Here is a 13,878-nt window from a genome sequence, read left to right on the forward strand (position 1 = left end):
CGAAGCTAATATGGATAATATCTGTACTAATGCAACATCTTCACCCTTCCAGATGTTGAATCGTATGAGATGTCTTCCAAGGAAAAGAACGTTGTCAAAACATATGCTAATATTACCCCAATTAATAATTGCCACACATCAACCTATTGCTTTGATGAGCACGAAACTTTCCAGAGAATGATGGACTACCCATATTTGCCACGACCAAATACATTCTTTATAGCCGATGTTTGTAGGTCTGCAACATTTTTTTTGAGTGAAGCAGAGTGGTCAAGGATCAGACCTACCACGGAAAAAACAAACACTCTTCGGTGTCCATGGACGGATATCATGATGGATCACATGAAAAAATCCAACGCCTACTGCACCTTCCAATTCGAAAGGCATTTCAAATACGCCGATTGTGTTTAATGCTACAGGTCACTGCATCTTTGCCGATTGTTCCTGCAAGTTTGTATTGCAAATCTTTTGCAAAGACTTTCTTTCCAAGAAAGTTACCGTAACTTATGACGGATCTGTGAAACACGCTGCTGGAGAGCGCCAGTCTAGGTTCATAAAGAGTGACAAACGTAAGCAACTGGCAAATCAATTTCACAAAGGACCTGGCCAACCTTCAAAAGTGTACCAAGAAATCAAAGAGGGATTATCGGTAAATGCAAAGGCAGCTGGAAATAGAAATGAATGTGGTAAAATTCCAGAGACTGTGAGAAAAATTGCCAGTGAAGGAAGACAACAAACTCAGCTGGACAAAGACGTCATGACTTCCTTGAAGATGGCTAGGGATGATTTAATTCAGCGAGAAAAACAGCGCGAGATGCCTCCCAAACAGATTGAAGGATTTGTTCAAGCAATTTCATTTTATCTACCTTGGGTATATATGTGGAATGAATATCCGGTGCGTCTTTGGCATTACTTATGCATGAAAGATATTGCATACATGGACGCAACCGGAACGATTGTGCAAGATTTCATGGGCAAAAGAGTACTTTATTATGCAATTATTGTTCGACACCCAAAAAAAGAAATCCATCATTGCCAATTGCCGAAATGATAACGAACGATCACGGTGCTCCCAGCATACGTTCCTTTATTGAGAGGTTTCGTCGAGATGAGGCAAACGTTTTCGAATGAAACGTTCGATTACCTCGTCAGTTAAATATAGATTACTCAAAGGCGTTGATATAGGCTGCTCTGAAAGAGTTCAACGGAAAAACCCTTGCTCAGTTTTTACTTCGAGCATTCAGGATTGTGCAGAGGATGGCATTCAACGAAGATTTTGCATTTATGGTTTTACATGTTGGCTGCAGTCATTTCATGAACATAATTCACAGGCGTTTGAAATCAATTATGCGTATCAAAGTCAGTACAGCAACGAGGTGTGGTATCGCGTTAACATGTATTGTGTGTCGCTGTTGGTAACCTCTAGAACCCAAGAAGAATTTGACTATATTCTTCTACCTGTTGCAATTTGCTTGCTTCATAAGACTCAAAATGATGAAGTCTAAAACGCGTTCAGCACCTTATGGAAATCGATCCATGCAATGGAGGAACGATAACAAATCCTTGAACATGTTGAAGTGCATGGAGTCTTTTCAAATGCAGGCAATGATGATGCCGATCGTACTGAAACAGACAGAAATACAACTCAAAATCCATTCAAAAACCATTACGATAGCTTGCTACGAAATGTCAAAGAAAGAGCGATGGAAGATGCAAAACATAGCAAGCCAAATAATAGATGCTACGCACCAGAATTTTTTGCATTCATAGAATCTTATCTTTGTGAGATGCCATTGTGGTCTGGTGTACTTTTAGGTTCATTAGACCGATACATAGAGGAGAACGATCGAGTTTACGAAACTTTACACGACTATCCGCACCTTACATTTAAATCAGAAAACTCAAAAATAGAGGGCTATGTGGAAGGTATCATGTGAAACTTAAAACAAGAAGATTTTCCAAAGAAAAAAAGACTGCGTCCTGATGCATTTGTTTTGGAAAATTATGACAGAATTAGGCGATGAATGACAGATTTCTCGGATAGCCTAACTGCTAATAAACCTACCAGAAAACAACGACGTCCAATAAATTCTTCGAAAAATTTTCAGACGCAAACATTGGACAAAACATCTGCACAAGAAATCGATATAAAAGAAAATAGAAAAAGAAGCGAAAGCAATACTATCGTAAGTTCAGATGACACTTCAGATGATGAAGATGATGATTCTTCACAAGTCAGTGAAACATGGGGGAAAAAGAATCCATTGACACCAAAAACTAATGCTAAAGTTGGACAATTGGAGCAGTCACCGTCAATTCTGTTAAGCGAAACTTCAGAATTCAATAAATGTACACAGAGTAGACGCCGTCATCATTCTTAAATTCTTTTCATAAAGGTAGTAAGAAAAAGAGAGCTTCTAAAAATCGCCCTAACGCGTTTTTAACAAAAGAGGTAGCAAAATTATGGCTAGATATGTCAGCAGAGGACAAGTTCCGCTTCAAGGATACAAGTAAAGACAGCGAGCGTACGAAATCAAGCAAATCCATTGGTGCGTCGCACAAGATGCACGTGTCTTTGCTAAGAAAAGAAATTACAAGAGGTTTAATCAACAAGGGTAACGATTGCTGGTTGAACAGTCTTCTGCAATGTTTGCATGCATTAAAAGTTGAATACCCCGAAACAACGACAAAATGTTATCCAACTGTAGCGAAAGTACTGAATAAAATCTTGCGAATATCAAAAAACACGAATGACAAACCATTGTATCCGCAACAGCTGCACGACATTTTTCATATGTATTTTGGTTATGCGAGTGGCCAACAACATGATATTCACGGGAGTTTTATAGTTTTGCATGAACATTGTGACGCAGGTTCCTTTAGAGGAACGTACAAATATAGAAAAATTTGTGGTGTATGTGGAAAATCTCGATTGCATGATGAGGAAACCTTCACGACGCTTTTTGCTTCCGTTGACAATGCCAACAAAACCTTTACAGAAAAAATCAAAGAGAGTTTAGTCGATTCTGTATTTACAGACTGTAGCACATGCAGTGTGAGGACGAGTCACGTTCGCATAGGTGAACTCAAAACACTGCCTAAAATTTTATGCCTTGGTTTCAAAAGATTTGTTTCAAATGGATCAGGAGTTACGAAGAGTTGTCAGAGAGTTCCACTACCATTAAAATTAACATTGCAGAATGATGGTGCATCGGCCGCTTATCAATTATCCTCATGTGCATTGCATTACGGCTCAGGTATTATGTGGGCCATGACACAGCTCTAATATTCAAAGATGGAAGAGTTTATGAGGTCGACGATACATTCGTCTCTGATATATCAAAAAAATGGAAGCAAAAAGTGTCAACTTATGCATACATAGCCTTTTACTCCGCTGAAAATTTTACTGACAAAGATTATGAAAACGAGCGACATTCGTCAACCCAACTCAGCGATGATAGTGACAATGAGGACATACCCCGAAGTACAAGCTCATCAAATTTTATAGGCTCTGTTCATAGCATAAGTGCGCGAACCGCACAAACGAATAGCAGAGATGTCCAATCAAAGGTCGATAGTTTGCCTCCATCAAGTGCACAAAAACATATGGAAATGTGTAAGGTATTTTACTCACTTTGTGATCTCAATGTAAGAAATGAACGTGTTGCTTCATTCGAAACACACGGATACAATCTTCTGGGAAAAGATATCAAAACTCTTTAACCTTTGGAAAAGGGTTTTTCAAACGATACATATGTTCTTTCCAAACCTGGATGGCTCAATGATGAGATTATAAATTGTTACCTTCTATTGCTAACAAAAAACACGGAAAAGTTTGGATAGCGTAGTTTTGCATTCACGACGCAATTCATGACAAAACTTCGATCCGTACGCCAGCCGAATAATAAAGAGCGCTTTCATGAAATGTTAAGGAGGCACTACCAAGGTGTTTTGTTTCATCTTTACGACGTGATTGCAATTCCTATAAATGTTGGAAAAGGTAGTCACTGGTGTATGGCAATAATCAACACTGTTGAATGTTGCATTTATTTGTACGACCCAATGGCAAGAGGCAGTCAATATCTAACATTGGTAGATAATATAAAATTTTACTTCAAAGAACTTTACCGAATGAGAGGTCAATGTGTCGAAATAGCAAACAAAAATTTCGTGTCGGAATTCTCGGCGCATTGGGAAGACAAATTTTCAATGCAGAATGATGCCATTAGCTGTGGTGTTTTTGTCCTGGCTTATGCTCGTTATAGAATGGGCTTATATGATCATAGTCCAAATATTTTTTTGATAAACGCATTGCGACCAATAATTGCAAATGAGCTTTCACAGTAGTCAATCTTTTGTTGCGCATGTATTGCCCAACATTGAATCGTTTGTAATTCGATGCCTTCCGGGACGGCATGATTGACGCTAAGTTATCCCATTTTCTTCAAAACAAAAAACATACGATTGTAAGAAGATTATTTATCTTACAAAATACCCAAAATTTAAACTAAAAAATGATCGGTAAAGAGAGCTATACAAGCCGAAGTTAGAGTAAGTTATCAAATTTCGCCAACAGAAGCTATTTTAAAACCCTCAACAACAAGGTCATCTGTTGAAAACAATATGTGTAACCATAGCAATTGAGATGTCAAAAGGATGCTCTAGTTATCGCCTATAACACTCTTGTGTTGCCAAGTAGCTCAAGGAAAACGTTTGCTGGAAAATCATCGACAAAAATGATATTGGAGCAGTTAATACACTCTTGGGTCCTGCCTTTATGTTCTTGGATAGCTGATTGTTGTGTTTGTTGTAAAAGTGATAATGAAAATACGAACACCACATCATACTCCAATATAGGGAATGCTACATTGGATTCTAACGATGAAAACACTAAATCAAATTGCAATGATGAAACCGCATCATCAAAATTTAAAAAATGTCTAATTATATTCGGCACATCTGTTGAAGCAACTAGTTGTTTACTCGCCTTTGCCGTCTTAATCACTGTGATTTGTGGACAAATTGTGTATTTGGACCAGCTTACAACCGACCGATGTGCAGGTACTGAACACCTTTTAACCAATTTTTCCGCACCAACTTCTGTTCTTTCAGCACGAGCAGCAGGAGAATCATTCGAAGCATTCTTCCTTAATTTATGGTTTCCTTTCACTATGGTGTTGCTGTTGGGATGGAAAAAAGCTAAAAACATTCATATAAGCAATCTTGTTATTTGTGTTATCACGGGTATTATTGCTGTGATTTACAAGGTATGCTTGTACATAATCTTTGATGGTGATATTACTGGATGGTGGAAAAGATCAATTTCAGCTGGTATAATGTTAATTGGCATCATCATTAGTTGTTGTCGCATTGCATCATATCAGGCATCGCCAGAAGTTAATAAAATTTGGAATCGTCGGAAAAAAATGTTGTTAACAATTGGACTGATTTTCTGTTTTGCTGCACTGTTCGCTTTTGTTTATGCAGAACTTTTTGTCCCCTGGTTTAATAATCAGTCAAGTGATTTTTTAAAAATCTTGGTTGCTGCCATGGTTTCTTTAATAGCAACACTTCCAGTGGCCATAAGTAAATACATAGTGCTTGTTCCTCTTAAAAATATCATCGACGTTAATCCTTCACGATCATATATTTTGGTGTATTTTAATCACGTGATACCCATTGCTCTTTATCGTGTCATGCAATCGGATGTAAAACATTTTGGGTACTTTATACTGTTTTCTTTTTTACAAGGACTTATCGATAATGTTACAAAGGTGAGTACAAATGGCTATTTTCATGATGTTTACCTACCGTATTGCTTTGCTTGCGATGAGAAAAGGAAAGTGAGTTTATTGATTTTGAGAGGAAGAAAAGCCTTGGATGTAAAAAGTGCAGCTCCTTTAAAAAACCAACTGATAAAATTCATTACTTTTGTTAAAAGCAACTCTCTCCTCAACCTGTCAGGTTATGTTACAAAAGCTACTTTTAATTAACAATTATTGTATGAGGTTTAGAATCATATGAAACTATTCAGACATTACTCAGTTTCAGTGGCGTAACCAAAGGGGTGGTGGGGGGTGGGGCAGTAGCCGCCTCACCACACACTTGGATATATGTCTGTCGGAAAATTTTGGATGGTTGTCGGAATTTTAAATGATCATTATTGATGCAAGCACCCCAAAATTAATGATTTTAATGTCATGTGTATGAAGATTGCAGAAATCAGACCAGATTTTCTGTCAAACTGTGACACATTTCGGAAGTTATGCCTTTCTCAATATATAGTTACGTTAATGTGTTTAAATTTCACGTTGTACGTCTTTCATTAAAGGGGTTATATCACGAATTTTAGCCCCCCTTTTTTATTAGCTAAATTGAAAGACCTTATTTCAGTGATTTTAAATCTGCAATTATAATTGAAATTGGATTGGTGAAAGTGATTTTATGGACGTTCAAAGTCACGATTTTCAGCATTTTTTTTGCGAACTTTTTGATCGGTATGCTAATGAGTTGTGACGTAATAGTTGAACACATATATCAACATGGCGTATTCTACTAGTAATCTTAATAAGAAACGCGGAGGAAAACGCTGTGTTGCTGGCGGACCTAATCAAATTAGTTGCGCCAATGATTCAAAAACAGAAGGAATGTCGATGCATCTGTTTCTAATAAAGAAACAGAGCCGCAAAAGACATAGAAAATGGGTAATTTTGTGCGTAAACATAGACCGGGTTTTGAGGCTTCTCTACCTCGTGTCTGTGTTCTGCGCATTGAAGATTCTTGTTTGACTTTAATTTGAGTGCAAGTCAAGCTCAAAAGAAGGTTGAAGAAAGATGCTATCCCAACCATTGACGTGGCTGGGATTCCTGAACCATTACAGGACGAAATAACCGATCGAAAGCGCAGACAAGTAAGTTTACGCTTGTTTATGTTAATTTTCTTTGTCATATGTAAATCTGATATATGTTTTGTAGATTATTCGACATACTCCATAAGCCATCGCTGAAGGAAACATGTTCTCTCGATGAGGAAGTACCATCTACTAGTGATGGAGCTGAGCATGTTGAAGTATGCACTGGGAACTAAAACGATTCGCCATTTGAAGAAGAACTACATGCAGTTGGTGAAGATATTTGTGAATCCCAGTCTCCATATAAATCGTGCCATCGTCTTAAGAAAACACTTACATCTTTACAAAAGACTTTAAGCTGGTATAAAAACAAAGCATCTTTGAAGAAAGGCCCAGAAGTTGCAAAATGAATATCGACGCGAAATCAGGAAAATCGTAATACATCCGTGCTACCGCATTGATATGTAGGCGATGAAATGCAGGGGAGTGCTGAAGAGCTTTTCGAAGAAGAATCATACATGGACTACTCCTTTCGAAGAGTCTAGTCAGAGTGAAGATTTAGATGAAGATACCACAAGTAATACAGTTAAGTATTTTATCTTATAAAGAATTAGATCTCTGTTGTATTTCATAATAATGAATTTTCTTAATCGCCAGAATTGATGAAGGAGTAAGCTCGCATGAACAACCTATGTTCATGATTATTTTACATCTCATGGTTGAGTTGTTTGAAAAATTTTGCTTTAACTGCAAGGCTGAAAATCCAAAGCACACATTAAAATATCGGTTGATGATGGCCTGTAGAGCAAAATTTGGTAAATGTGTTGAAAAGAACTTTATGGGAGGCCAACCTATGGTTTTGGGAAGATATCCAGCTGGAAACAGCATGACTAGTTTTGTATATTGATGTCTGGGTCAGTATAAGTCAAGCCATGCTGATGTTCAACCACATGAATCTCTCAGCAAATATGTGTCCATAATTTCTATGTGCATCAACGCACCTCTTGTTTCAGCCTATTCCAGCTACTGGGAAAGCCTTATCAGTTGTGTTAATCAGCATGAATGTACGCCCACAGATTTGACGTCTGGATTCTATGGGGTATTATGCGGTGCCAGCATGGAGTCATACAATTTGGAGCAACACAACATCAAAGCTGGTTCATTTTGAATTGTTTCAGGTATTATCGAAATGATGAAAATCATTGTTTTGTGTGTTTTTTACTTCAATGATGGAAGCATTTTGATTTTAAACAGGCCAATGGTTGGTAGCAGTAATGCCATGGAACTGGAGGAGCAAAAGATCTTTCGTTTCTTGAGAAACTGGCTTACCATGGATGTTTCATCATGGACAGGCACAAAGGAATAAAAGTGGATCCGAAACGAAAAAGAAACAAAGCACTTTTAATGATATCTGGCATGCAAATAAAAGTATTGCAACAACTTAAGATGGCAAAGAGAAAGGTGAAGAATCAATGAGTGGTTGGGTGGTATCGCTGACATTTGTATTGAGTGCTTAAACTACTATACTTGGCTTTGAAGAGCTTTCATTGCTAAATGGAAATCTACTGTGAGACACATGGCTAATAGCATGATAACCACCCTGATGCATTATTCCTATCGTGCCTATGGCAGATCCCAGAGGGAAATGGATACCAATAGGTAACTTAAAATACTCAGCTAATGTGGAAATAGAATAGTACAAGGTTGTATGTCATACTATAGTCACAACTCTATACATGAACACAATTTCACAACCTTTTAGCGGCGATAAGCACGTCCATTCCTATCTCTCAATAGTGGCACGACATTTCAAGGACAGCCTCATGAACTAAAGGCCCACCCTAAAAGCTGGCAATGCATATTTTCTCAATGCTGCCATCGAATGTCATTTCTGAAAGCTGGTCCTATTTCCCTACAGCATCTGTAATTTAATGCGCCTTCTACAAATCACATGAGGCATTGATACCATACACTTGAAATGTGGGAGCATTGTGGTTTATAAAGTAACTTTATGTATATTACAAACAGGAAGACAGCAACTTACCATCACCGAGTGGAATTACGCCATCACTTCGTTGTTCTAAGGTCGGGGAGAATTCCATCGGGATCATCTGAGTATGCACTTCATCACCATCTCCTGCGAGCGGTTCATCGTCATATGCGAAGTCGTTTAAATGCTCGACATAACCCACGGATTCCGAGCTCGAATCAGATACGCATTCAGACATCGAATTCGAATTATCTGAGCACTGATTTGAAGCCATACTCTCCGGACAACTTGTTTTAATATTTTATTGAAAATACTGTCATTATTTGTTTTAACACAAGAAAACGACAACAAAATCACCTCCTATAATATAATATTATATTGACGGAAACAGACGTGCTCAACTATCTACGTCCAAGTATCAATATGGCGTCAAAATTCGCAAAAGTACCCAACTTTGGAGGCAAAATTAAGGAACTTATATTTATCTGTTTAAGTCCAGCGACATGTCATAGTTCTTCAAATAATCCAAATTTTCAATAAAATCTAAAATTCGTGATATAACCCCTTTAACCTGCACCTAGTAGTGTAAATAGAACAGTAGTCACAAATGATGAAAGTGTTCAGTAATTAATAAATATACGGAAGGAAATTCAATATACTAAATGCTCAGCAGTAAAATACTTTAACTTTTAATGTCAGAACCGAACCTTAACACTACTCCTTACCCTAACTAGGAATTGTTTTCCTATGGCTTTTGTTTTAAATACAAAAGATTAAAGGGAGTCTGATGAATACAAGCAGTTCCACGTGATGTAGGAGATCTTTTATCTATTTTGATGCAGAATAACTTAACAGTTCAATTTCAAAGCATCACAACGTTGCTAAGATATATTTTAACATTACCTTTTTTTTCCCACACGAAGAAAGTTCATTAAGCTGCTCAAAACGTGTCAAAAACCTTTTTGCGTAGCACAATGAGGGAAAATCAAATATCCAACCTTGCATGTATCGCCATCAATCAGGAACATGTTTCGTCTATTGCACTGAAGGAGCTTGAAAAACCATTTTTAAATGAAGGGACATGGAGAAAACTGTTTAACCAATAAGTGACAATTGTAATACCCAACAAAGTTTTCACCGAAAGTTTTTAGTTACAACTGCCTCTGCTTTGTTTTTTTTTTTTCAATTCTTCCCAAATTCCCGACTCTTTGGTTAATATAAAATGTTTAAAAAACGCAGAATAAACGAAAAACATAATTTTGGAGTTATAGTTACGATATTTCCATGGATTTGATGATAATTTGTAAATAAACGATTAAAATGCATACGCTACAAAAAAACTTATAAGACAATCACCACTTTTGCTTGCAAAATGAATTGTGGCCACGCTCGTTTGCTATAGTGAACATTCTTGTTTGTGGGAAAAGTTTAGACTTAGCACCATTAGAATTGTCCAGTTACTCCACTGGTCAGTTTTATTGCTTTTAAGAATAGTTCTTAAAGTTGATATTATGCTAAAGTCGAATTGAACAAAGTTTATATTTCACAATTATAAATGGGGACAGTGTAGCCATTTCGGTGTTTTTTAGCGTTCTATTCTCAATAACAAACTTCGTAAGCATTTACTCGAGCCAAATGAATTTTCTTGCTTCTGCTTATAAGGAGTGAGACGATAGGGAGTGTTATAAATGTAGCACCAACACCGCGTTTCTGGACGATTAACATTTATCTACAAACATGTAAAGATAAATGATCGCACAACAAGGCACAATTTCAGACTCTTCAACATAAATAAAGTCACGTAAATGTGAAACATTTGTTTTCCACATAACTTGCAAAGTGGAATTGAGCTTGAAGCTTGACTTACTTTACTTTGACGACGCTCTTTAAGCTGGTATTTGAGAATTTTTCACCCTGTAGCAATTGGTTATATCAATTTAATATAAAATTTGATAAAAAAATTTGAAATAAAATTTGTTCATTTTTTTATATTGATTATATCAATTTTTTATACGTGTCTTATTATCGTAGTCCGTAATCATTCTGATGAAACATAATCGTAAACTTTGAAAACTTTGGTGTATATTTGCCAAAATTTTGATAAGTCACACTTAATAATATAGCAATACTGAATAGCTAGGTGGATATTTGTTAGAGGCAACGAGTGGGCTACTGCAGAATTGCCAATTTACGACACAGAAGAAAAATAAAAAAACACAGGCGAATTTAAAATTCCGTATAACCTACAGGTATCTGGAGTAATAATCAAGCCAACTGTCAGATAAATTCTATTACTGTCACTTAACAAAAATAATCAATATGTATATAGAATGTAAAAACTTTCATGTGAATTGTATTTGTTTAGTTTTATGACATTATTCATCTCTTATTTCAGCTGACACGCAACTGTCGCAGCTATTTGTTCAAAAGGCTTATAAAATGTTTGAATATAACACCCGTACCATAATGTGAAAAACATAACAGACGATTAGAAGCTCACATCTACATTCAGGAAGTCCTATTTCAATTTGAAATGCTGATCCTTGCTCAGTTATATACGATCTTTTATCGCATGGACACGTTTCAGTCATATTCTTTTGATAGATCAAGTTTGCTTCGATTATTTGTTGGTCTTTTAATGGAGTTTATACTTGCTTGTCTTTCAACAAGAATTCTGATTTGGCAAGAAGGCACCAAGATCAAGCTTATTTTGAAAAAACACTGGATTTGCCATGTGCTTGCAAATGGTTTGGTAACGATGACAACAGTTTTTTACTTCTCTCCCGTCATCATTAACATATATAAATTTCGTTTTGCAACAGCCGATGGCGTGAAAGATTTGCAACATTGCAATTAGGAGTTCATACAAAACGATATTCTAAACACGTCAACATTTTTACAAAATAAATTTCATTAAAATTTCTCTAATTGATATATTTGAACTGCACAAACAATTATAATCCATAAAACTTTCGAGTTTAGTTGAGTCCAGTTCTGGACAATCCTTACTTTTCTTTTGTCCGATCAGACATTTAGATTAAACAACCAAAATGTAAGGATAGTCCAGACAAACATTGGGAACGTCATGTGTTATCAGATTCCTTTGATTTTGATGACCCTAATTGTATTTCTCTCCTGTCATTCTCACAAAAACGAGTCATATTTTTGTAAATAAATCGCACATTTCACCTAACTGTATCAGTATATATATAAACTGATCTTTTATGCTTTAACATACCGGTGACATATTCTTGTTTCAATTTAATAATTTCTTCAAATAAATATTTAGATATAGATAATACGAACGCATCCATCAGCATATTAGAAATTCTCTTGCACTCTCTTGCACTGTAAACTTTAAATTCAAAAACATTAAATGTGATTTATTTCAATAAAAAGTCATGCAGCAGTTATGCTTTGTAAATGATCACTCTCTTTTCGTTATTGAGATAATTATAAACTATTTCCAAATGACATTACGTCATGTAATGTAAATATAGCACATATATCATATATATAAAAAGAAAATTGCGTCATACTTATAACTAGCTTCCAGACAGTATATAAGCACTGAACAGTTTGAGCAAAGATTATTATCATCATTATTTAGAGATATTCAGTAATATGAAGGATACCGAACGCTCGTGATATTTGGCTCTTTGTTGTTGGCCGTATCGTCATAATTATTTGAGGACAGAGATAAGTTGAAGACATTGTCTGAGAAAAAAAGCAATATTTGTTATTGTCGTAGACAGATAAGTTAATACTATCCTTTTATTTCTTTATTAGATTTCTTCATTTAATAAATAATATAAAATAATTAAAGTCTTCTGCTCTTAAATCTTTCTTGTTACCTGTGCTTGTTACCGTGAACATAAGTTAATATATCCTATAGGCAAGTTTGCACAAATGCAACATTTCGTATTTACCCATAATAGTTAAATTTATATACACGAGTCATGATTGAAATACAGAGACATCATCAAAGGACTTAAAAACGCCTTGAAATGATATTAGGCGCTTTGCTATCACAATGATGTTATTTACATAATAGACAAGTTTTAAATATTTTATGGGCATTCAACTGAAGAAGTTAAGTCTGTTTAAAGAGTGGATCTGTGCAAATTAAAAAAGAAACAAAGTAATGTTACCTAGTAACCTTTACTTAGCAAACATTTTGAAAAGTTTGTTCATATTTTGTTCGGTAATTTCTGCAAATCGGCTACACTGTCAAATAAAGGGTTGACAAATATATCAAATGATTGAAGTAGAGCATTGACCACGTATAAAGAAGTAAATAGAGCGTTGCCGCTGGCGCACTTCAACTTAAGAAAGCGTCGTTTCTGGAATACCTCACAGTTTGAGAAGGAGTATGCACAAATTTAAGCGCCCCAGCCCTAGGTCGCGTACGTACTTCTTGTAATTATGCTAGCATAATTACACTGAAGGTCAAACCCAGGACAACAGCAGGAGCCAATGACGGCCGGCCCACACCCTGCATCCGCGCGGCCGGCCGTCAGGGTCTATTAGTTCTGATGTGATAGTTAGTTAGTACTCGTCAAGAGAGTTCCCCTCGAGGACCCAGTCCAACATGCGGAGGTGAGCATCTACTCGCTCCTTCGCAAGAACAAATTACCGTTGCAGTTCCCCGGGAGCAGCCCGGAGGAAGCGGTGTGGCCACCCCCTAAATCTCATCAGCTCCTCAACTAGCTTTTCTCGGTGCCCATGCGAATCGAAATGCTTACATTGCCATTCCCCATCCCCGCAGCTTACAGCACCGCTGTCGTAAACACAAGTGGCAAACGAATTTCATAGTTTTGCCATCCAACCACGCACGATTATGCCGCCGACACTTGAAATGCTCGGCTAGATTCATGACGCTCATAGCGCCAGTTTGACATGCCAAACACTCCATGCCACTGACGCCATTTCATACACATTGTTTTATTCAACTACAGGTTTTCCCTCGCAAACAAAAGAGGTGTTCACCGTAGTGATTGATTATGATCACAGCTTCGGTCTGTAGCCCCTGGCGTGG

The 13,878-nt window shown here is 36.7% G+C and overlaps 1 protein-coding gene across 2 annotated transcripts; it reads left to right on the top strand.

Moving 5' to 3' along the window:
* The first annotated feature begins 4,663 nt into the window (after positions 1–4,663).
* LOC124454373 lies at positions 4,664–12,965 on the top strand. 2 transcript variants are annotated; one of them, XM_047005183.1, is made up of 2 exons: positions 4,664–5,774; positions 11,236–12,965. In XM_047005183.1, the coding sequence occupies exons 1-2, from the start codon at positions 4,737–4,739 to the stop codon at positions 11,305–11,307; spliced, it is 1,110 nt and encodes a 369-aa protein (XP_046861139.1). In that variant the 5' UTR covers positions 4,664–4,736; the 3' UTR covers positions 11,308–12,965. The 2 variants fall into 2 exon arrangements, with proteins under 2 accessions (XP_046861139.1, XP_046861140.1); XM_047005184.1 differs by having other exon boundaries at positions 12,451–12,965.
* Positions 12,966–13,878: the final 913 nt, after the last annotated feature.

Source organism: Xenia sp. Carnegie-2017, unplaced genomic scaffold (assembly GCF_021976095.1).
Source record: "Xenia sp. Carnegie-2017 unplaced genomic scaffold, XeniaSp_v1 HiC_scaffold_3, whole genome shotgun sequence".
NCBI lineage: Eukaryota > Metazoa > Cnidaria > Anthozoa > Malacalcyonacea > Xeniidae > Xenia > Xenia sp. Carnegie-2017.

Coding starts and splice junctions, on each gene's coding strand:
- LOC124454373 (XM_047005183.1), top strand. CDS start 4,737: ATGATATTGGAGCAGTTAATACACTCTTGGGTCCTGCCTTTATGTTCT. Junction 5,775..11,235: donor TTATCGATAATGTTACAAAG/GTGAGTACAAAT, acceptor CTCTTATTTCAG/CTGACACGCAACTGTCGCAG.